The sequence below is a fragment of the Panthera onca genome, chromosome C2 (assembly GCF_046562875.1).
Source record: "Panthera onca isolate mPanOnc1 chromosome C2, mPanOnc1 haplotype 2, whole genome shotgun sequence".
Classification (NCBI taxonomy): domain Eukaryota; kingdom Metazoa; phylum Chordata; class Mammalia; order Carnivora; family Felidae; genus Panthera; species Panthera onca.
Window position 1 is genome coordinate 138939331 of NC_138347.1, and position 22543 is coordinate 138961873.

The 22543-nt window shown below is 36.9% G+C and overlaps 1 protein-coding gene across 2 annotated transcripts in view; it reads right to left on the reverse strand.

Annotated features, from left to right (window-relative positions):
- Positions 1-22543, reverse strand: part of ZNF385D (zinc finger protein 385D) — an 889595-nt gene that overhangs the window by 850223 nt on the left and 16829 nt on the right. Inside the window, exon 1 of one of the 2 annotated variants that reach the window (XM_060638562.3) lies at positions 8915-9018. The exons of the other annotated variant lie outside the window; for it this stretch is intronic. Within the exon in view, the coding sequence (XP_060494545.1) occupies positions 8915-9001 (87 nt within the window). The 5' untranslated portion in view covers positions 9002-9018. Of the gene's footprint in view, positions 1-8914; positions 9019-22543 lie in introns of those variants that run through there. 2 annotated transcript variants of the gene reach the window in all.

The following is a 22543-nucleotide window of genomic DNA, read 5'->3' on the forward strand; positions in this document are numbered from 1 at the left end:
TAACTAAAAGCTTGTATTTTCTCTGCCATCTTTTTTTTTCCTTTTCTACGTATATGGATTCAGATCCTTTCAAGAGGACAGGAGAGGAATGGCACCATATTAGTTTTATATCCAGGAGGTGAGAGCAAAGACCTAGAAATGAGCAAAATTATCACTGTGCCCGATTTTATAACCAGTGACTCACTGACTGGAAGGTGGACAGACTTCATAGGTAGTCAAGAGAGTGGATCCCTTGACTTCCCAACAACTGACTTTTTGTACAGCAGGCTGACTGAACGAAGAAAAGGCACCGGCTATTTCCCAACCAGAGGTGAAGTTCTCCCAGGGTAGGAATTCTGTCTCATACACACATCATTCGTCCGAGCTCCTAAAAAATGCTCAAAGTGTAGAAAGTTCTCACCAAAATTTGGTTAAAATATTTTCCTTGAGGAAACTATTGAAAAAGATGAAAAGAAGGTAGAAGGAAGGTGATTGTTAATACCAAAGAGAACTACAGCAGGTGTCTGTTAATTATCTTAAGTAATTACTACTCCATGCACACTTAACTCTCCATACAGCGTAACAGGCGATTAATGTTATTTTCTGAGAAAATTCTACTTTCTGGGAAAAACATTAATGAATATACAATTTCTCTATGAATGTCTGGTTTAGTAATTCAAAGAGAGACATAAACATATGAGAGAACCTTAGTTTTAATAACATAGAATTCCATCAACAATTCAATAATCCAAATCTGTAGATGTGCAGGATGTGCTTTTTCTTCCCGGTATGCAGTGTGAAAGTGTGATTTTCCTAACAGACGAGCAGAAATTATAGAAATCTCAATACAGAGTGACCAGAAATTGGTGCTGAATAAGTTAATATAAATGGCTGTAGATGCTTGTCCTCTCTACTTTGAGAGCTGCTTTCAGAGATTTAACAAGAGATTTAGACCCAAAATTCATTACAACCCAATACAAAAAAAAAAAAGGAAAGGCAAAAATAATGTTCAGCAAAACAGTGTTTATTGGATGTTTAAAAAAAGAAAACACTGTAAATGTTTAAATACGCGTGTAGATATAGACACACACCCATGTTATAAATAGGTAACACAGATGCATGCACGTTATACTTGCATAGTGTTTTAAAGTTTGTGCTCCTGCAGGCTGCCTTGCTTAGCAACTGTCCCTCCATCTTGGCTTTGCCATCGTGTATAAAGTTTAGTAGCTTTTGCCGAAACTCAATAACTAAATACTTTAAAAGCTTGATACCACAAAACAATTAAGGAAATTGAAGTTACCCAAGTACCTGGCCAGGAAATTTGGAAATTTTTCATGATTACATTGGCATAGCTCATTATTGTCCATCCTATCATTCTCTCACTTTCTTTGTAAACAGTGACTGGTCTTTTAAGTTCAACTACTATTTATTAAATACATACTATGTGCCATGTACCATATTAGGTGCTGAATAGCTCAAGATTAATCAACCATCCTCTACCCCCAGAAAGCTATTAGAGGTGAAAGACATGTAATAACAAGTACATATGCAGTACTGAAATGAGCTGAAAACCTTCAACATATTCAATAAATGCTATGTATTAATAGATCACTTTCTACTAGCCCCTTCCATTTAGTGTCTACATATAAACAAAAGCTTCTTTCTCAAAACAACCAACCAACCTTATTATCCATGCTACTCTTCCTAAATCCATTTTAGTTGCCCAAATTTCTGAAATTAACAATCACCTGCTCTATTTGCTCACTACGTAGACATACACATACTGGTTTCTGGCATCAGCGTATTGAAACATCACTAAAAATATCACTAATCAGGGAATCTGGGTGGTTCAGTGGGTTAAGCGTCTGACTCTCGATTTTACCTCAGGTCATGATCTCAGGGTTTGTGGGTTTGAGCCCTGCATCGGGCTCTGGGCTGACAGCACAGAACCTGCTTGCCATTCTTTCTCTCCCTCTCTCTCTTTGCCTCCCCCTTTCCCCCTCCCTCCCAGTCTCTCTCTCTCGCTCTCAGAAATAAATAAATAAATGACCTTAAAAAGAATAATGTCACCAATCACCCAGGTCTTCTGCATCTTTGGATACTGTTCAACATTCACTTTTTTTCTTACCCACTCCCTTCCTCTGATTCTCTGGTTTTCTGAGTTATTTGGTTTCTCCACCCAGCTCTCTGAGCTCCTCTCTATACTATTTGTTGTTCTCTCTCCTGTCTCCTATTTTCTGTGAACATTTCTCAAATTTGAGTCATCAGCTATGTACTAATACTCCTTCCCCTCTGCTTCATAAAACTCAGCCATTTTCAAGTACACAATTAAAAATTTCATTTAAAAAAGTAAACTATATTAAATATCTATGAATAAAGATAGAAGACTAACTCTCTGGGGAGATATTCAGAATTTTATGTATCTCAAAGTTATTGTTATGAAAGACAGATTTTAAATTAAATATAAATTACAAGCTTGTGTGTTAAATCACTACCTTGAAAACAAATATTTCTAAAATTGAAATGAATGTCAGTTTATACCCAGTCCAAATTTTCTTTGGTTTTCTTTCAAAACAAAAAACAAAAAACAATGTGAATAGGACACAAGATACAGACAGAAGGGCATAATAGGACACACCTTCCCGAGTGTCTCTCTGGATCCACACAAATATGCCACCAAATGACAGATTAATTACACCCACGTGGAGTGAGGAACCTATAAGGATAAAGGAATCTGTAGCCACAGTCTTTTATACCTTTGAGCAAGGGAGGAGCCATTATCAGCCTTAATGTCAACCTACTATTATATAAAGGAATTCATTCCTGTGCGATCACTATGTATTTCTCCTTCAAAATCTATTTCTTTCCCTGCTTCCTCATTAATGATAGGTCTGAGCCATGGCCTGTCATGTGGAACAACTCTGGCACCATTAAGGTGACCATTGGGGTCTTTCAAAACAGAATATCAAAGTGTGGGGATTAGAGACCTAGAAAAAAAAATCAAGGAAACACAGCTTCTTATTCCAGTTCAAGCATTATCAATGATTTTGAGGGTCTTTGGCTTTCTTTACACTTCTGTTTTCTTATCACCTGCAAAAATGAGTAAATTAAATCCCATGATTACTGATTTCTCTCCAAACTCCATCATGATATAATAGTACTTTTATCTACAAATTAGAGCCTATAAGCCAAATCTGGCCTACCATCTGCTTTTATAAATACATATGCCTTGCAACACATTCACAAATCACATATGGCATGCATCCCGTGGCTTCTTTTGCGGCAGGGACAGAGTTGAGTAGTTGCAAGAGACCATATAGCCCAGAAACCACAAAATATCTGCTACCTGGCCTTTTACAGAAAAAAAAGTTAGCTGACCAACATATCTACAAATCCTTTTCTGATCTCTCCAGAAGTCAATTTCGTACCTTTAACTAATTGTTGTGCTAAGCAACACTCGGATGGGCTAACATCACTACATAACATACCCAAAATGAACCCTATACACACACACACACACACACACACACACACACACACACACACACACAATATGCATAGCAAAGTGGCATTCCTTTATTTCTCTCCATTACTATTAAGAGATAAGTCCCATGGAAGTCAATATTATACAAAGTTACAATCACATCTTTTAGAGACTATAAAGGGTGGTGGTTATGAGTATCAAATTCATAACTGCCAATGGAATCAAGCTAAGTTATACTGTGAGCTCTTCCTCTTACCATTCACTATCTCCTAATGTATGAATACAGTATAATCCCTAAAACAACACTATTTTGTGTAAGGCACACATATCAATTTCCTACACATAAGGGCTCCATAAATTTGAGCTATTACTATAAATTATGGTAGTATCTCCAGCTTCCAGAATAGTAAACACTTCATAAACCTTTGTTGAATTAATGAAATAGCTAAAAGATTCAATGAATTATTACCAATGATAATTTCACATTACCAGTTACTCAGGCTTTTTAAAACTTCAGTCCTATCATTGGTTTTAACATCTCCTGTAAACCCACAATAAAATTCTGAGGCTTATTTACTGGCAAACCCTATAAATCTGAATCTCCAGACTCTTCTCTGTGCATCTGGAATTGCCTCATTTTCCTTCTACTTAAACAAGTCCTTTAGAAAAGCACATCAATCCCATCATTTTTTAAATACTTTAGGACAGAATTCAATGGCAACTACTTAAAGAATAGGTCTCTGTAGATGGATACATTTTAACCTATACGTGACAGCTGCTGGAGATTTTTAAGCAAGAAAGGAAAAAGAGAAGCAGTGTTGAACTTCTAATGGTCCTGTATTTTCCAAGGTGATTTCCATGAACTTAGATCACCAACAAAGAATACAGAATATAATAAATACCCTAGAGCCTTGCAAAAATGTCTTTACTGTGTTATAAGTTAGTCACATGCTCTAAATGTTTTTGAAAAAACATTCAATCTGAGGAATGTCCTGAGTATCTCAAATAAAAACTGAACATACTGAATAATCTAAAGTTTCTGTGTCTAATAGTAGCAATTAGCCTAAGCAGATATTGGGAGCTTGAAATAGAACTAGTACAAATCCCTAATTTCAAAGACATAATAAAAATACATATATATCATATATCTCAACAATTTTTATATTGGTTGTATGCTGCAATAATAAATTTTTGAACCTATATGGTCAAATAAATTAACATTTTCCCACCTCTTTTTATTTTTTTTAATGTGGCTACCATAAAACTTAAAATACATGTAGCTTGCATTATATTTCTATTTGACAGCATTGGTATAAAGAGCTGATTCAAAGACCCATCATTAAAACCCCTAGTGCAAGTCCTTCACCTCTGGTTAAGCTCATTCCTAATTACTTTATTCTTTTTCTTGCTATTGTAACTGGAATTTTATTATATAAAGTTTATTTCTTTTTGAAAAAGAGCATGCATAAATGCATGTGAGCGGGGGAGGGGTGCGGAGAGAGGGGGGCAGAGGATCCAAAGTAGGTTCTGTGCCTACAGCAGAGAGGTCGATGCTGGCCTTGAACTCATGAACCATGAGATCATGACCTGAAGTTGGATGCTTATCTGACTGAGCCACCCATGTGTCCCAGAATTGTTTTATTTCCTTTTCAGATTGTATATTGTTTGTATATAGAAACACAATCTTTTTTGTAAATTGATTATGTATCCTGCAACTTCACTGGATGTGTTTCTTGTTTCTAGGTTTTCTTGCTGAATCTTGAGGGTTTTCCAGATATATGATTGTGTCATTAGCGAACAGAGATAATTTTACTTTTTCCTTTATGATTTGGATATACCTGTTATTTCTTTTCCTGGGATGAGCGGACATAGGGAAATGTTGGTCAAAGAGTACACAGTTTCAGTTAGGCATGATCAATAGTCCTATAGATCTAATGTTCAGCAACGTAAATATAGTTATAATATTGTATTGTATACTTAATATTTGCTAAGAAGGTAGAACTTAATTACGCTTATCACACACACCAAAAAAAATAAAGAAAATAGCAAATATGTGAAGTGATGATTATGTCAATTAGCTAGATTTGTGATTATTTCACAATATATATAAAAACATCAATTCATATACCTAAAGTATATATAACTTTTATTTCTCAATTATATCTCAATAAAGATGAGAAAAAAACAGCACCTTTAAAACTATTCATTGAACAGAAAAAATGCAGAAATTATTATGGCATATCTACTATCTCATTTTAGGGAATTTTTCACTGTGGGAACCAAAAGCGACCAGGCATGCCCTGTTTTTACTCTCTGAATCTAAAAAGTGAAAGATCTGGATTCAGCTCAGCCAATCAGAAACTCCGGCCCAAGACTCTGGAACTGAAGACACAGAGCAACTAGGCATCTAACTACTATAGACTACCCTGCTGGGAACAGCAAAACATGTCCAACACAGTACCTGTGTCGGTACCAGTGGAGCCCCCTAAGGATTATGCCCATGATTTGACCTTGATAATGGCCATGTTCTCTTGATCCTCTGATACCCCTGGTTTCTGCCTATTATTTTCATCTGATTCCCCGGTATTCTCACTGATTCTGTGAGCAACCCAACGTATTTCTAAAACATTCCCAGTCAGATGCTAAGAACTTGAGCATCTGACTTTGGCTCAAGTCATGATCTCACAGTTCATGAATTCAAGTCTCACATCCGGTGAGCTCAAGCCCCACTTCAAGTGAGCATGCATCCTGCTTCAGGTAAAACACCAGCCCTGATGAGCCCCGCCTTTCTCTCTTTCTCTCTCTGCCCCTCCCTCACTTGTGCCCTCTCTGTCTCAAAAACAAACAAAAACACATTCCCATCCAGCATAAGTTATGCATGCATCCAAGAAAAAGATACATCTAGAATATTTTACTATTTTGATTTTTTATTTTTAAAAAAATTTTGTTTATGTTTGTCTCTTTTTGAGAGAGACAGAGAGAGAGAGAGAGAACGTGAGCAAGCATGAGCAGGGAAGGAGCACAGAAAGAGGGAGAATCTGAAGCAGGCACTATGCTGTGAACTGACAGCACAGAATACAACGTGATCATGACCTGAGCTGAAGTCGGACACTTCACCGACTGAGCCACCCAGGCACCCCTATTTTGCTTTTCATTAGAAAACAATGTCACATTCAGTGCCTCTAGTATAGTGGTTTTCATTCTTGAATGTACATCAAATCACCTGATGGACTTCTTTAAAACAGACTGCTGAGTTCGAGCCCTGTGTTAGGCTCTGTGCTGATGGCTCAGAGCCTGAAGCCTGCTTCTAATTCTGTGTCTCCCTTTCTTTCTTCCCCTCCCCCACTCATACTCTGTCTCTCTCTCAAAAATAAAACATTAAAAAATAAAATAAAAAACACAGACTGCTGGGCCCCAACCCTACAGTTTCTGATTCACTATGGTTCTGATTCTGCCCGGGATCTGAGACTCTTCATCTTAACAAGATCTAGGTGGTGCTGGTACTGCTCCTGGGACCACAGCCCTGGAAATTACTATTCCTGCTGCTCCCATTAAATGGTCTTCTCAATAAATAGCATTTTCTTTCCTATTTTTTAAAGTTTATTTTAATCTTTTATCTCTAAATGTTTTAGAATTTTGATAAGGTATTGTAAAATTAAAATCTTAATGCCTTAGTCTTGAAGCACAGGTACTTTACCATCTAGCTCAGGTATGTACTTGCTGACTTAACCCACTTATACTCTTGGTTCTAGCAACATCAGTCCACTACTATCTTTCAGAGCTGTGTCTGCTTCCCAAGCTGTACTGTACACAGCTCACCTACGATCCTGCTGAAATGCAGATTCTGATTCAGCAGATCTAGAGTGGGACCTAAGATCCTTCACTGTTAACAGCTCATAGGTGATGCTGATATTGCTGGTCTGCACACCACACTTTGAGTAGCAAGACTTCAAGAGCATATGTAACCTCCATGGAAACTTTCATGACGAAGATTTTTTTTTCTGAAAACTGTACAACCAAGAATAGTCTTTCTACTTTTTTCTTGTCCACTTCCACTCATTTTTTAAGATCCCACTCAAACCTCCTTCCTCACAATGCCTTCCCAAAAGACAGAGATTCCTCTTTGCGTGACTTTATGGCATATACTGTGTACTCTTCCTATGACGGTGGATAACAAACTCTTCTATTTTGTCTGTGAGTTTTGCGGAATGTTCATACGTGTGTGTGTGTGTGTGTGTGTGTGTGTGTGTGTGTGTGTGTTAAACTACATGACAGGGAAACCTCACAGTCCAGCAGAAAGGAAATGAGCTTTGAATCCACAGCAGGATTTGGATTTGTCTCCACTCATTGCTAACTCAGTACTAATTCCTCTAAGCTCAGTCTCATATTTAAAAAGCAAGAATAGTACTATCTACCTTTCAGCCTTGTTTTTTGGTTAGAATTATATTTAAAAATTAATGAAGATAACACCTAACACAGTCCTGGTACAAAACAGATGATGAATAAATGCTGGTCATGTTTCTATTCTTGTCTTTTTATGGTGTACCCATCAATTCACCAACTAACCAATTGATCTAAAACTTTGGAGTGCAAGAGACTGACCTAGGGAGATTTTGAAATCTTCAGTTACCCAGCCTTACTTACCCAGTGAGGTGCTGTGGGCCTACTGTTTACTTTTACATGATTCCTATGTGATTCGGTTATGGTTAGCTCTAGTTTCTATAGGTTTTTTAATTGTTTACCATGACCATGGACCCTAGTATTATATTTCCCACCCACTGGCATTCAAAAGATACGGGCTATATGGTACAGTATTAGCTATAACAACAATAATAGAAATAAACACAAACCATATTAATGATAATTAATGTCATTATTATTTTTCTTATGAATTGCACTTATGGTAGTTCAACATTAATTATTTTACTGTCCAGGTAATTTCATGACTAGATCATCTTAGATTCAGAGGAGAAAGTTCCAACTCCTCAGTCTGCCTGATAATAATAAATTTCCTTGTTTGGATTTCAAAAATATATGTACCTGCTGTGTAATGATTAAAAACTATGTAATTATTTGCCTCATTACACATGAAGTAAAATTCTTATTTTACAACACCAAGGCTTCAATTTCTTTTGCTAAACAAACATTTTGGATTAGTTTTCAAGGCAGTAAGTGGCCAAAATGTCCCGAGTATTATTTTCAACAATGAAAATATACATGACAGATACATCCCTGCTGCCATGGGTTTTCATTCTGCTGGAAAGACACAGTAACCAAATAAATAAGGAGATGCTTAATGTAACTTATGTATGGAGGAAATAAAACAGTTCTGTACAGGAGAGCAACTGTGTTGTGGGCTCTGTGTTGCACCTCCTGGGTACCCCCACAAAACTAAACGACTTCGTCCTTCAGCTTCCAGAAATGCTACTGGCTGACACCTAGCTGTCATACCTCTCCAGTTACTCCAGGTGACGAGAGCTCCCTGGCCCAGTCATGTCCTCTTTCCAGGACAGCCTGTAACCAATGGCTGGTCAACATGGAGATATAAAGGCTGGACGTGAGTGCCAACTTGGGACATCACTAAGAAGCCATCCCAGTTCTAGAACTCAGAGTTTGGATGAACTCTTTGTGACTGCATCATAGTCCTGCTTCTCCCTTATCCCGGTCCTGCTTTCTTCCCTTCCCCGACACATTTTGATCCCTAATAAACTCCCTGCACACTAACTCTTCCCAGAGTCGGATTCCTATGGAACCCAACTGCAATGGGCTAGAAACAGAAAGTGAATGTCTGCTTGACTCCTTTAGCATCCCCTTGCATAGCAGAATTTATTTCCTGCTCCCATTTGCCTTTACACATACAGAATGACTTAATTTATAAGCAAGGCCCTCTATAAACTCGTGTCTACTACTTTTTTCAGCTCAACAATATATATATACGTATATATATACGTATATATATACATATATATATACGTATATATGTATATATATATGTATATGCGTGTGTGTATCTATAGATAGATATATATCAACCTTTTACCTCAAAAAGTACTTACTACTTTCACAAAAATATTTGTGTAAAATATGAATAATGAGTTATTTGTTAGAAATGAGAATCTGGATTATTTGAGGCAATATACTGAGAAATCTCCCTTCACTCTATTCTGAAGTGTTTTAGTAACAATTATAGCAAGTTACATATACAGAGCATTTGCTATGACTCAAATAAGGGCTTCTATATTCATTATCTTATTTTATCCTAAGAAAAACTTTATGAATTACATATTACTCTTATCCCATTATAGTAATAAGAAAACTGAGGTTTACCAGGTGTAAATGAATGTGTGCAACAAACCACATCCACTGGGTGATAACTTTTTTTTCTTTTTTTTTAATATATTTTTTTAAAATTTTTTTAATGTTTATTTATTTTTGAGACAGAGAGAGACAGAGCATGAACAGGGGAGGGTCAGAGAGAGAGGGAGACACAGAATCCGAAACAGGCTCCGGGCTCCGAGCTGTCAGCACAGAGCCTGACGCGGGGCTCCAACTCACAGAACGCGAGATCATGACCTGGGCTGAAGTCGGACGCTCAACCGACTGAGCCACCCAGGCGCCCCTGGGTGATAACATTTTAATCAAAACCCGGGCAGTGGACACTTAATCCTTAGCGACCATTTAGTGTTGCCTTTTATATCATTTGAGGACTGTTCTAAGGGTTAGGTGCCATTTTATGCATTTATTTAAAAATCCCATTCTCCTACCCAATTTCAAAATAAACCCAGTACATTTTACACTAATTATGAAAATAAAAACAACCAGGTAGTTTTTAAAAGTAGAAATTGCAAATACAACTTGAGATTTTTTTCCTACTTTAAAAAGAAAAAAACCTTTTTTTCCTCCAGAGTGCTGCACTTCACTATCATAATGCTCTCTTCTATTCTGTTCCAGTTTTTAATCAGTCACATGTTAATATGCCAATGGGATAATACAAAAACCAGATATCCATGTGGGACATTGACCATTTGAGACTTTAAATCCCACCTAATATAATTATGTTGAAATAAGAGGTAAAATTTCAAGTATTAAGACATTGCAAAAAGGAAAGTGACACAAAAGAGACATAGTGTATTGTGTCCTGTGTAGTATATTTTACTACGCTTTCTAAAATGAATTTCATTTTGAGCAAGTGAGCAAAATAACATGTTTTGGTCCACAACATCTTTATTCATATTTTAATCATTTATATTTGAGTAATGCATTTATTAATGCATTTGAGTTTGCATTTAATTAAATTTATCATGGACATTCTTTTTAAAAATAGGTTTAAAAAAACACTACAATTTACAGGAAAATATATCATCAGTAGCATTGGAACACAGTTATTTTAGGTCAAACCACTGCAGGGAAGAAAGATTTATCTCCCTGAGTTTTTATCTATGCAGTTTTGAACTGAAGTCAAAAAGTCTCTCCTAGAATCATAATAGTAAACTGTTCCTGATCCATAGCCCCCAAAGAAGAAAAAGGAAAGTTGACGATAAGTCAATTTTAGGAAAGGCTAGCTAACATGAGAACAATGCAGTTTCATAACAATCAGACAGAGCAGCTGAAGTTGGGGCCATTCACTGCTCAACAAAACAAAAACCTGAGTTGGAAGCTGAATTGAGAATAGACTCTTCTATTTGGTAGTAACACTACAAAGGGTAAATTAAATTGTTGGTAAGTTTATAAAAGTATGATAAAACTAGCTCATTTTATGTGTCATAATACTACAGATTTTACAAAAGGATGGGGTAAACTCTCATGGAATCTTTGACACCAAAATTTCTAAAACTGCATTCATACTGGAGCAGACAGTCTCAAAAAATAAACTTAAATTTTGCACATAAAGAAAATTATATATATGTGTGTGTGTGTGTGTGTGTGTGTGTGTGTGTGTGTGTGTGTGTATAACTCAGACACCAGTCAAATAACCAGATTGGACAAAATGGATTGTAGGAATCTAGAACTTACCTTCAATGTGTCTGCTGTGTCTTATTTTAATTAAAACATGAGTAAACTCCAGAGAAAATCGGAGTATCCCCATTTTTGCAATACTGTAACAATTTCAGCATTTACGAAAATAAACAAAGTCTACACTTAGAACATTAATAATATACGTCCTTTACCTGGTATGTGTCTTTCACGGAGCCTTCATTTATAGGAGAAAAGAAGCAACTAGTTGTTTACTGGTCTCTTAAAAAATAATATAAACCCACTGTCAGAAAGACATTGCTACAGGTTATATCCCCCCCAAAGTCAAAGATTGAAGTCCTAACTCCACTGCCTCACAATTTCATTGTAATGGGCGAAAGAATTTTTTAAGAGGTAATTAAGTTAAAATGAAATCATTAGGGTGGGCCCTAATCCATTATTCCTGATGTCCTTCTATGAAGAGGAAATTAGGACCCAGAAGTTGAAGACTGTGTGAAGAAACATGGAAAAGGCAGACGACGCCTACAAGTCACGGAAAGAGGCCTCAAAGAAACCAACCCTTCCAACACCTTAATCTCAGACTTTTGGTTAGCACAACTATGAGAAAATTAATTTCTGTTGTTTAAACCACCCAGTTTATGTATGGCGCTTTGTTAAGGCAGTCTTAGAAAAACGAATGCAGGCATGTAGACAAAGCTCATTACCAAAGAGTAGAACTATTATGCTAATATATATGCTAATGGGACAATACAAAAACCAAATATCCAGGTGACACATTGATTGACCTTTTGAGACTTGAGATCCCACCTAATGTAATTATATATTAAAATAAGAAGTAAAATTTCAAGTATCAAGGTAAGACATCACAAAAAGCAAAGTGACATAAAGGAGACATAGTTGTTAACTCTGGTAGTTAACTGAGAGCAAATGAGTCCAACCAGTGCAAATGCTAATTGTTGCATTCATGAATCAAACAATTCATCAATCTTTCTATCTCATTTACCGAATTAGTCTTAAGTTAATATTTGCTTCAAATTCAGAAGCCTGTGACTCCCTCACTAGATTACAGTTTTCTCAAGAAAAACAAAACAGTGTTTATCAATCTTAGCAAATAGAGTGCCTAGGATGACCCTTAACACCTAAGAAATGCTTCAAGAAGGGAATAAGTCCATGAAGTCCCCAGTTACAATGGATCCACTTAGGAATTTTTGACTTTACCATGGTGCAAAGACAATATGCGTTTTGCAGAGACTGCACTTTGAATTTTGATCCTTCCCCAGGCGAGTGCTATGCAGTAGGATCCTCTCAGAGCGTGGGCGGGCAGGCACAGCGCCAAGTCAGCCTTGCAATCACTGGGGTAAACAACTGATACAAATGTTGTTTTCCCCTCTAGCTACAATATTCAATACCTGACACAGGTATTCAATACTTTGTTAGCAAATAGGCTTTGTGTTAAATGATTCTGTCCAACCATAAGCACAGTGAAGGTAGGCTAGGCTAAGCTTTGAGACTCAGTGGATTAGGTGTATTAAATGCATTTCTGATTTACGATAGTTACCTTTTTTTAATGTTTATTTATTTATTATTGAGAGACAGACAGATACAGAGCACGAGCGGGAGAGGGGCAGAAAGAGAGGAGACACAGAATTGGAAGCAGGCTTCAGGCTCCAGGCTCTGAGCTGTCAGCACAGAGCCCCAAGCAGGGCTCAAACTCACAAACCGCAAGATCATGACCTGAGCCGAAGTGTGAGGCTCAACCAAATGAGCCACCCAGGGGTCCCTGACTTGGGATATTTTCAATTTATGATGGGTTTATTGGGGTGTAATCCCATCGTAAATTATGGAAGATCTGTAGTGAATGAGCAAATGCTCGTTCGGCTGAACAGCAGCAACAGCAACAGAACATCAAGTTAAATCTAGATACTTACAGTATGAGTTACCCACTCACCATATTCAAGATATGAACAAATGGTGGCACTGGGACCCTTATTTTGAAACAATGTTTCAAATGTTAGGAGAAAGACTGCTCAATGTAGGGCTACAAGTTAGGAGTCCCAGCAGTAATGTCAAACTCTGAGCACATCAATTAGCTCCCCGACTACTCTTCTAAGGGTACGCTGAGGATAGCTGCCTTTCTTAACTTGTGAGGTGGTACTAAGGGTGAAGAATAAAATAATGCAACTGCATAGGTTTTTTAAAACATCTCTTAGGAGGTATGACATTTCTGGGACCGAACCCAATGCTTTACTGTTCTGTCATCCCTCATTTAAAAACATAGAAGCCACTTATGATCAAGGATTGGTGAAAAATAATAAACGCACTGGACCTTAAATCAGAGGCACCTGAGTTCTTATGTAGTTGCCAATGTAATATTTATAGCCTGGGTCTCACCAAACTTACTGTGAGAACAAAATGAAAAAGATGTTCAAAAGTGTATTGAGAGCTAGTAACTTCTATAAACTTCTAGGCACTGCAATTTATTATTATTATTATTATTACTATATTAGTTTTCTGAATTGTGGAGTAGAAAATTAACAAGATATAACTACCCATAACATGGTAAAATATAAGCAAAGATGACTAAACAAGAGTGAAGAAAATAATAATAATGCACTGTGTAAAATGTGAAATAAAATGTGGCTACATTGTAAGTAAAAATGCATCCACTTGAGTTCATATGCTCAGGATGTAACTACAAAATGTTCAGTAGAACTTACTAAAATTCTCTCCTATCACCATACTTAAGGTCTGGATGCCCCAGGTACCTATACCACTTACCCAAGACTCTAGGGCAAGCTGTTCATATGCAAATTATTTTGGCTTACTGTTTTAAAGGAGGAAAAAGACCATACAACTGTTTTAACATTTTAAGTCAATTGCTATTTATGACTGTGTATCCACTTCGCATCACTTTAAGTGTCTTTTCACTGGAAATTCAGAATTATTTAAAAAAAAATGTATAGTTGGGAAATATCTCAGTAAAAATTTCTCTGTGCAGCCAACTCTTTAGATTGACATTACCCCTCTGTTTATGTTGTCACCCTTGAGCCCAAATATGGATGAAATCTTAATAAAATACTGAAAATGAAAATCATTCCCCATAATTAACCAAAGTCCAAACTATAAGCATTTCAAACACTATCCCAAAACAAATCTATTTGTGTAAGGTATTGATTAACAAACCTTGGCAAAACCTTAATTAATATTTGTGGAAGACACACTGTGTGTAAAATGCTATTTAGCCATTATCCTCATAGAACTTATAATTCAGTGGAGAAGATAATCATATACTCCAGTAACAATACTCCAGGAAATAATATCTCTTATAAGCAAGGTAAATATTTGGAGCTTTTCCCTAAGTAATTATAGCTTTCTTTATGGAATAGATCTGTTTCTTGAAAGAGTACCCATATTAAATGTACAAACGTATAAATATAAAGGGTACTTTCCACTGTGTTCTGCTTTGTGGGAGATATATTCTTCTGTGGTTAAAAAAAAGCTATAATTCATCACAACACTTTAAAGATACTGTTAATAATAAACACTTCTTAATGACTGGCAGGTGCACTCTATACTCAAAGTGCATCTAAAATCATCCTGAGAGGTCTAAATTACTTTTCCTATTTAATTGGTGAAGAAACTCTCAGCAAGGCTGCACAAGATCACCTAACTAGGACATGTCAGAGTAGGTTGAATAGACCTGCTTTTCTCTGACTCAAGAAATACTCTTATCCACAATGCTATACTGACATCAGCCACAAGTAGTTAGTATTATTTCTTACAACTGCCTGTGTATCTACAATTATCTCAAAATAAAAATTTTAATTTGAAAAAAGTAATTAGCCTGATAAAATAACAGTTATAAAATGAAATGTAAAGTAGTCAGAATTGTTTATATTTGACAACAAAAATAGCAATTTTATTTTAGCTGAAAACACTGAATTCTAAAGTCTATGAGATGCTATCAAAATCCTCCACTGAAAAGCACAACAATATAATGTTCACTTATAGTTTGTCCTTAGACCACTCTTTTTTAGAACTTTCTAGAAGAATCCATGTTTCAGAAATGAATAGTCTGTTCAAAAAGATATTCAGACACAAGAGATATAATTACTAAAAATCAACAAGAATAATGGCTAAAACATCTGCCTAAAAATACTTTAAGGGTCTTTTCCTAGATAATGCATTTAAAAAATCTGAATCAGATTTTTATACACCAAGCTACAATATAAGTAGTATACTTACCATAACTAAGTTGCTCCAAATGCAAATGAATTCAAGAACTCAAGAATAAGCCGAAAATCCAATGCAAACAAGCCAAGAGTGAAAAATGGTAGTAGTTTAAGACTAAATAAATACCCATCAGCACAAAGCACATTTAAGATTAACTTATATCTTCAACATTGATTCCAAGTAATGATACAATAATGGGATTCACAGTCCAAAGATGCTTCCCTCTCTACCAAGAAAAAAAAGGGGGGGGGGGGCGGGGGGGGGGTAAAAAATCAGGTTAAGTGTGAGTAGGAGATTTAAATGACTGCTGCTTCCAAATATGGAATGAAAATCCTGCCAACTTGAAGAGAAACAAAAGAATTGCTTGTTCTCACTGACCCTTAAGCCGAGCTTTCTCTTATATATGTTTTGTATCATTACCTCATATTGTTCATGTAGCCAACATAAAGGGAGTAGGTCAATGTTCCCTTATCTGAGCAAGTTTCCACAGAGGCAAGAAAGATAAGGCTACATCGCACAATGGATACCACAGACTCTCTCTCTGCAAGGCTGAGAAGTCTGTAATAACTTCAAATTAAAGGGAGTTCACAATCCTTACTTTTCTTGGCATATAGAAAATAAAATGTAAAGAAGAAGAAAGTAAGACAGAAGTTACGAGTTTCCCGCTTATGATATGCTATGATAAAAGTCCCTTTTATTTCTCATCTAATAAGATTATGACAGTGTTCAATTTTGTACATGATCAAAGTGCACTAAAGTACTACAAGTGTTTGTGACAGTTTGTATCCATTGAGGTCAGCAGAGCCCCAGTTACAATTACACGTAACCCTGTCCCTGTGCATGACATGGTGTGACTGAGGCTTGCACTTTCTGAGGTGAGAAGTGTAATTCACAGCCCAGATGGAGAGTTGTCTTAAGATTCTTGGGTTCTAAATTAAAAGATTTCCTTGGGTCTTTGATTCCTGCAGCATAATTATTTCCTAACACATTTTTAAGAGGAGTGGTTTCATACTGACCTAATGAGGACCTAGCCTAGCCTCCTAGTCTATATAATTTCCTGTCACTAAACATTTTTGTACAAATATCTCAGGTCTTAAGTGCATAATAATATCAAGCTGTAATAGAGTGTAAGTTATTCATTCAATCCACAAGTAGTCAGTAAAAATTTGGGGCATACATAGTTTTCTAAAAACTGCTTCCAAATATTTTCTGTTGAAGTCTCCTTTTCCTTTAGGGAACAGGCTTCCCTAACAAGATTTTATTCTAATTCTATAATCTGTGAATTCGTTTCAGTTATTAAGAGTCAGTCATAACCATTTTAAAACTTCGGTCTCCTGTTGGGCTAAACACTCTCTCCTCATCCCCTCCTTCTGCCAAGCTCTGGAGTTCTGCTTGGAGGGATGTGAGGCCCCGTCTGATGTTACAAATTCTTTTTTTTTCCAGAATGCTTCTTATTCTACTAGAGATGGGGTAGGAAGGAAAAGGACAAAAAATATATATTTCTCTTTTTTTAAGTTTATTTTTTTAATGTTTATTTTAGAGAGAGACACAGAGAGAGAGAGAGAGAGAGAGAGAGAGAGAGAGCGAGAGAGCAGGTAGGGGCAGAGAGAGCGGGACACACAGAATCCGAAGCAGGCTCCAGGCTCTGAGCTGTCAGCAAAGGGGCTCGAACCCACAGACTGGAGCCCCACGGACCACGAGGTCATGACTTGAACCAAAGTCAGACACTTAACTGAGCCACCCAGGTGCCCTGAAAATATATTTCTTTCTGTGCTAGTCCTTGGAGATTTGTCTTTCCTCTGATGATTGTTTCATGCTTGCTTAATCCCATAAACCGACAGTAAGCTTAAACACTCCTTCCTGCTTATTTCCTCCATGTGGGCAGCATCCAAGAAGGCTGTACTTGTTATCCACCCCACTCCCACCACCTCAAGCAATTTCCTGGTGTGGAAGATCTGGACAAACCTGAACCCCGCAGCCCTGCCAAAGCCTCTTGCTGGATTCTCCTCATCCAGTGGCTGGCCCTCTATCCATGGAAATTTATTTCTCTGTGCCACGCCAATGATGGAAACACAGGCTGTGCCCTCAGCATTCCTCCTGTGGGTTCCACCAAGTCTCTTGGACCACATCCATGCCCAGCAGCATCAGGTTCTCATCAAGGTCAGCAGCTCTGCGACTTTCATGCAAAACACAACCACTCCTCCCTGATTTATTGTTGCCGATTGTTGCCGTCTCTGCAGGGAACCCACACCAGGTGCAGGAAATACACCCAACCTGAATTCATCACATTCTGATACAGTTGCTTACTGTGTGCCAGAAGCCCGTGTTAGAACAAACAATAGAAGAGGGCAGCACACATCCCACTGCCCCCTCAGTCACCTTCCTGGCTGTGGTCACCCACAAACCTCTGCAACATTTTAGCTCCTGGCTTACAATCACTCTCTCTCAAACTGCTCTTGTCTTAGGTCATGGTGCTCTCATGCATGTAGACGTCCTTCCAAAGCATTGTTCTTCCATTTCTTTCACCTGCAGTACTCATACCCTTTGTCCTACCCCAGCCACATACTCTTACTTCGATAGTATTAACTGCAAATAAGCGAAAGCCCTCTCAAATCTCAGACATCCCACTCTCTGACCACCACCTCCTGTCTTTCCCGATCACATGTTCTCCTACCAGAACTGACATGGTTTTTTATCCCTTCCTACCACATTTCAGTATTCCTCTTTGCTCTGCTCCCATTTTCCCTTTTGTCTGACCTAAATTCCACGGACTATCATTAAAATCACAAACACACATGAACTTTATCTTCTTCCTTAAATCTAATGTTCCACCTGCTTCTCACCAGCAACCTCTCTCCTGAATGTGGATGGAGTTATGACAATGATAGGGCTTTTATACTGCCTGGGTCTGAAAGTCAGATTCTTACCCTACACACTGCTATATTCTAGCTGAGTAATTTGGGCAAGTTATTTAAATTCTCTGTGCTTCAGTTGCTTCATGCAGGATGGAGAGTATCAGTACATATTTCAAATACATACAGTAAGAACTAAATGAGCTAGTACATGTTATTCAATGCATGGCATTAGTTAAGTCTTCATAAATGTTGGCTATTGTTGCTATTATTAAACATATTTTTCTGTCCTTTAAAACTCGAATTTAATCCGAGGCAGATCCCTTAAGAAAGCTTAATTATGCCTGAAATATGGCAGAAATGTTGATATGAAAGAAATGAATAATTTGCTTATATATTATTAAAAGCTTAAATCATGATTTAGATGTCATGGTTTTCATAGTGTAACAATAACTATTAGGAATGTTTTCTTCAAAAATAGCTTCCTTTACTTTTCTTATGATAAATTTCACCTAAAAAATAGAGATGAGATAAAAAAAAAAACAAAACGTAAGAAAAACCTGCAATCAATAACTCCCTAACATAAACAATAACCATTAACACCTTGGAATATAATCGTTTTCTACACCCTTGCTGCCCAATGTGGCGTTGTGGTTATTTAAGTTAAACAAAATTAAAGTTCCTCAGTGGCGCTAACATTTCAAATGCTCAATAACCACAAGTGACTAGTGGCTACAATATTGGATAAAATATGTATGGAACATTACCCTCATCACAAAAAGTTCTACTGAACAATACTGTCTATGCACTGTATTATACACATGTAATGGTAACAGTGAATATAAATTAAAATCTACATTTGATTGTCATTTTTTAAATTCACTGTCAATAGATGTGTTCTGGCTACCTCATTATCCCATCATGTCTCTAGGTTGTATGTGAAGGTCCTTTACATAGTCCCCATTGTCTTGCAAAAATTTGCAACTGTAAACTTGTCATTAAGTCTTTCTATATAATGTTTTCATTAAATACATTTTAGAAGAAATCCCCTTATGTTTATTTGTCCTATCAAAAGACATATACATTTTTTAAGCATTGGATATATGTTGTAAATTCTTTTTTATTTTTTTTTAATTTTTTTAATGTTTATTTATTTTTGAGAGAGAGAGAGAGACACAGAGTGTGAGCAGAGGAGGGGCAGAGAGAGAGAAGGAGACACAGAATCCGAAGCAGGTTCCAGGCACTGAGCTGTCAGCACAGAGCCCGATGCAGGGCTCGACCCACGAACTGTGAGATCGTGACCTGAGCCGAAGTCAGACGCTTAACCAACTGAGCCACCCAGGAGCCCTTCTTTTCTTTTTTTTAAATGTTTAATTTATTTATTTAGACAGAGAGCTTGCACACACCCGCCTGCATGCAAGGGGAGGGGCAGAAAAAGAGGAGAGAGAATCCCAAGCAGGCTCTGTACTGCCAATGTGGGCTCAATCCCACCAACCATGAGATCATGACACGAGCCAAAACCAAGAGTTGGAGGCTTAACTGACTGAGACACCCAGGCGCCCCTGTTGTAAACTCTTTTGTAAAGACTCTGAAATATTTTATATCACACACATCGTTCTAACATAAGTTCCTTGTTATATATTCCAGTATGATCCAGGAATATGGGATATATGAAATACAAGACAATGGGAGCATACAAAAATGAAATGAAATCTCATAGTGGCAGCTAAGAAAGCAATGGAAACCAAGAAGCCAGTGAATTTAGGAAAACCTAAAGAAGTATCCTTAAATTGATTCCAAGAAATTAGAAGAAGCTGGACATTAGCAAGATGATGAAGAAAAATATCTTTCATTAAAAAAAGAATGAAAATTTCCATGAAAAAAAATTTTTTAACTCCAAAGAATATCGTGATCAAATATGAAGCAAACTGAAACTATTAGGACTTTGAATCATCTGTAAAGTTTAAGAAAAGAATATTCATTTGTTCTTAAGAAACAAATAAAGGATTATTAGCATACACAGTATACATCCATATCACAAATTTAATGGTAGGGCTTATAGACTACAAACGGTATATTTCCAAATCATTAAGTACAGAAGGTATGAAATATAAAAGGTTGTATTACAACAGATACATAACTCAGTAAATTCCTTGTATTATCCTTTTAGTATTATTTCTCTTTTCTGCATATAGGTTGCAAATACTTGCAATTCCTTTCCCAAGAACGAAATGTAAACAACATACATAGAATAGTAAAACATACATAGAATGTAAAAACTCTTACTGCTTACATGGACATATGACTGTGTGATCACATGTACATGGTTTTTTTTAAACGTTTATTTATTTTTGAGACAGAGGGAGACAGAGCATGAATGGGGGAAGGTCAGAGAGAGGGAGACAAAGAATCCGAAACAGGCTCCAGGCTCTGAGCTGTCAGCACAGAGCCCGACGCGGGGCTTGAACTCAACGTACCGCGGGATCATGACCTGAGCCGGAGTCGGACGCTCAACCGACTGAGCCACCCAGGTGCCCCTCTGTGTACATGTTTTAAGCAGCTTGAGATTTAATTACTTTTGGTTCCCATGGACTAGCTGGAGGTGGAAACCAACAGACCAAACCATGCAAATACTATTTAACCAAAGCATCTGTGTTTATATATCACAGATATTCTATTTTGCATCATTATTATTACTGAGCATGTATAAAATGGTCCACACATGAAACAACAAATCCCATAGGAAGTATATTTTGATGCATATGAAATGTAAAATTTTACAAACACTGCTACTTTGAGTGTTACCTTTATGTGACTTTTCTTTTAGTAGCACCTTTATTTCTTAAGGAAAGTGTTTCACATGGGGTGATTGGGGTTGAACAGCACCTAAGGAGGGTCAACGTAAGAGAAGGAAAGAGACAAGAGGCAAAAAGAGGGCAAACATCATAATACCCTTCTTCATGGCCACAGAAACTCCTGTCTCATTCAGGTGCTAGCAGGCTGTTGATGCTGGAATTCTGTGCCCCAACTAATTTTCCTTACACCAAAGCTTTCAAAGAAATGTAAAGATACGTTTTGAAGTATCAAAGTGAGATTAGATCAACAGAACAGGGATTGTTATTGGTGAATTTTTTAAGAGATGAAGACAGAGCAATAATATATATGAGCACAAATCAATGATAAGTCCATTCTAAAGGGTTATTTCTGGGTTGGTCCATTCAGTGCTATCCTCAGTTATATATATTATTGGACATATTACAAAGTAAAGTGTTCGGTGAGACATTTAAAACAAAGTAGAAGATGATATAAAATATCAAGAATAAGAGGTTAAGGTGGTAATAAAATCAGAGTTTACCATTAAGTGAGCAAAACATTTACCACCCAGACAACGCCCTCTCTTCAGTACGTACAGGAAATGAGATAGCAAGTTATAATAGGTCCTATATAATTGTGAGCACATTAATTATATGAAAAGTGCAGGAATAAGCATTTGCACATAAAAAGAAAATTCCATCACTGAAATTATCAAGAAGTTCACACACATAATTACATAGTACTTTTCCAGCCTTAACACAATGAAGCTTTCAGATAGGAAGAAAAATAGACCAAAGCATATCATTATCCCCAAATCTCTAAGTGAACTTGAAATGATTTTAAGTTTCAAGAAGTTTGTAGAGAAGGAAATATAAACTTCAGAGCAGCCCTGAGCTACAATAACAAGTACATTACGAAATGTATACAGTTGGATGTGAATTGATTTTCTCATAGACCCTCTACTACTTTCTAGATAGATGCAAGGCACTGAAATTAAGTCACTAATTGCTTAGCAATCGCTTTCATTTTTTTCAGACATTTTATTTTTAATATGATGGATTTCGAGTCATGCTGGGACATACAGTTTGAAAAGTCTAGTAGAAGCCTGAAAGTGCATTTCCATTTTCACAACGCTTACAGTGAATCCTCACGGCAGACAGGATATGCTAGGTTAAACAACAGCGACAAAGTTCTAAAATCTTAGTCA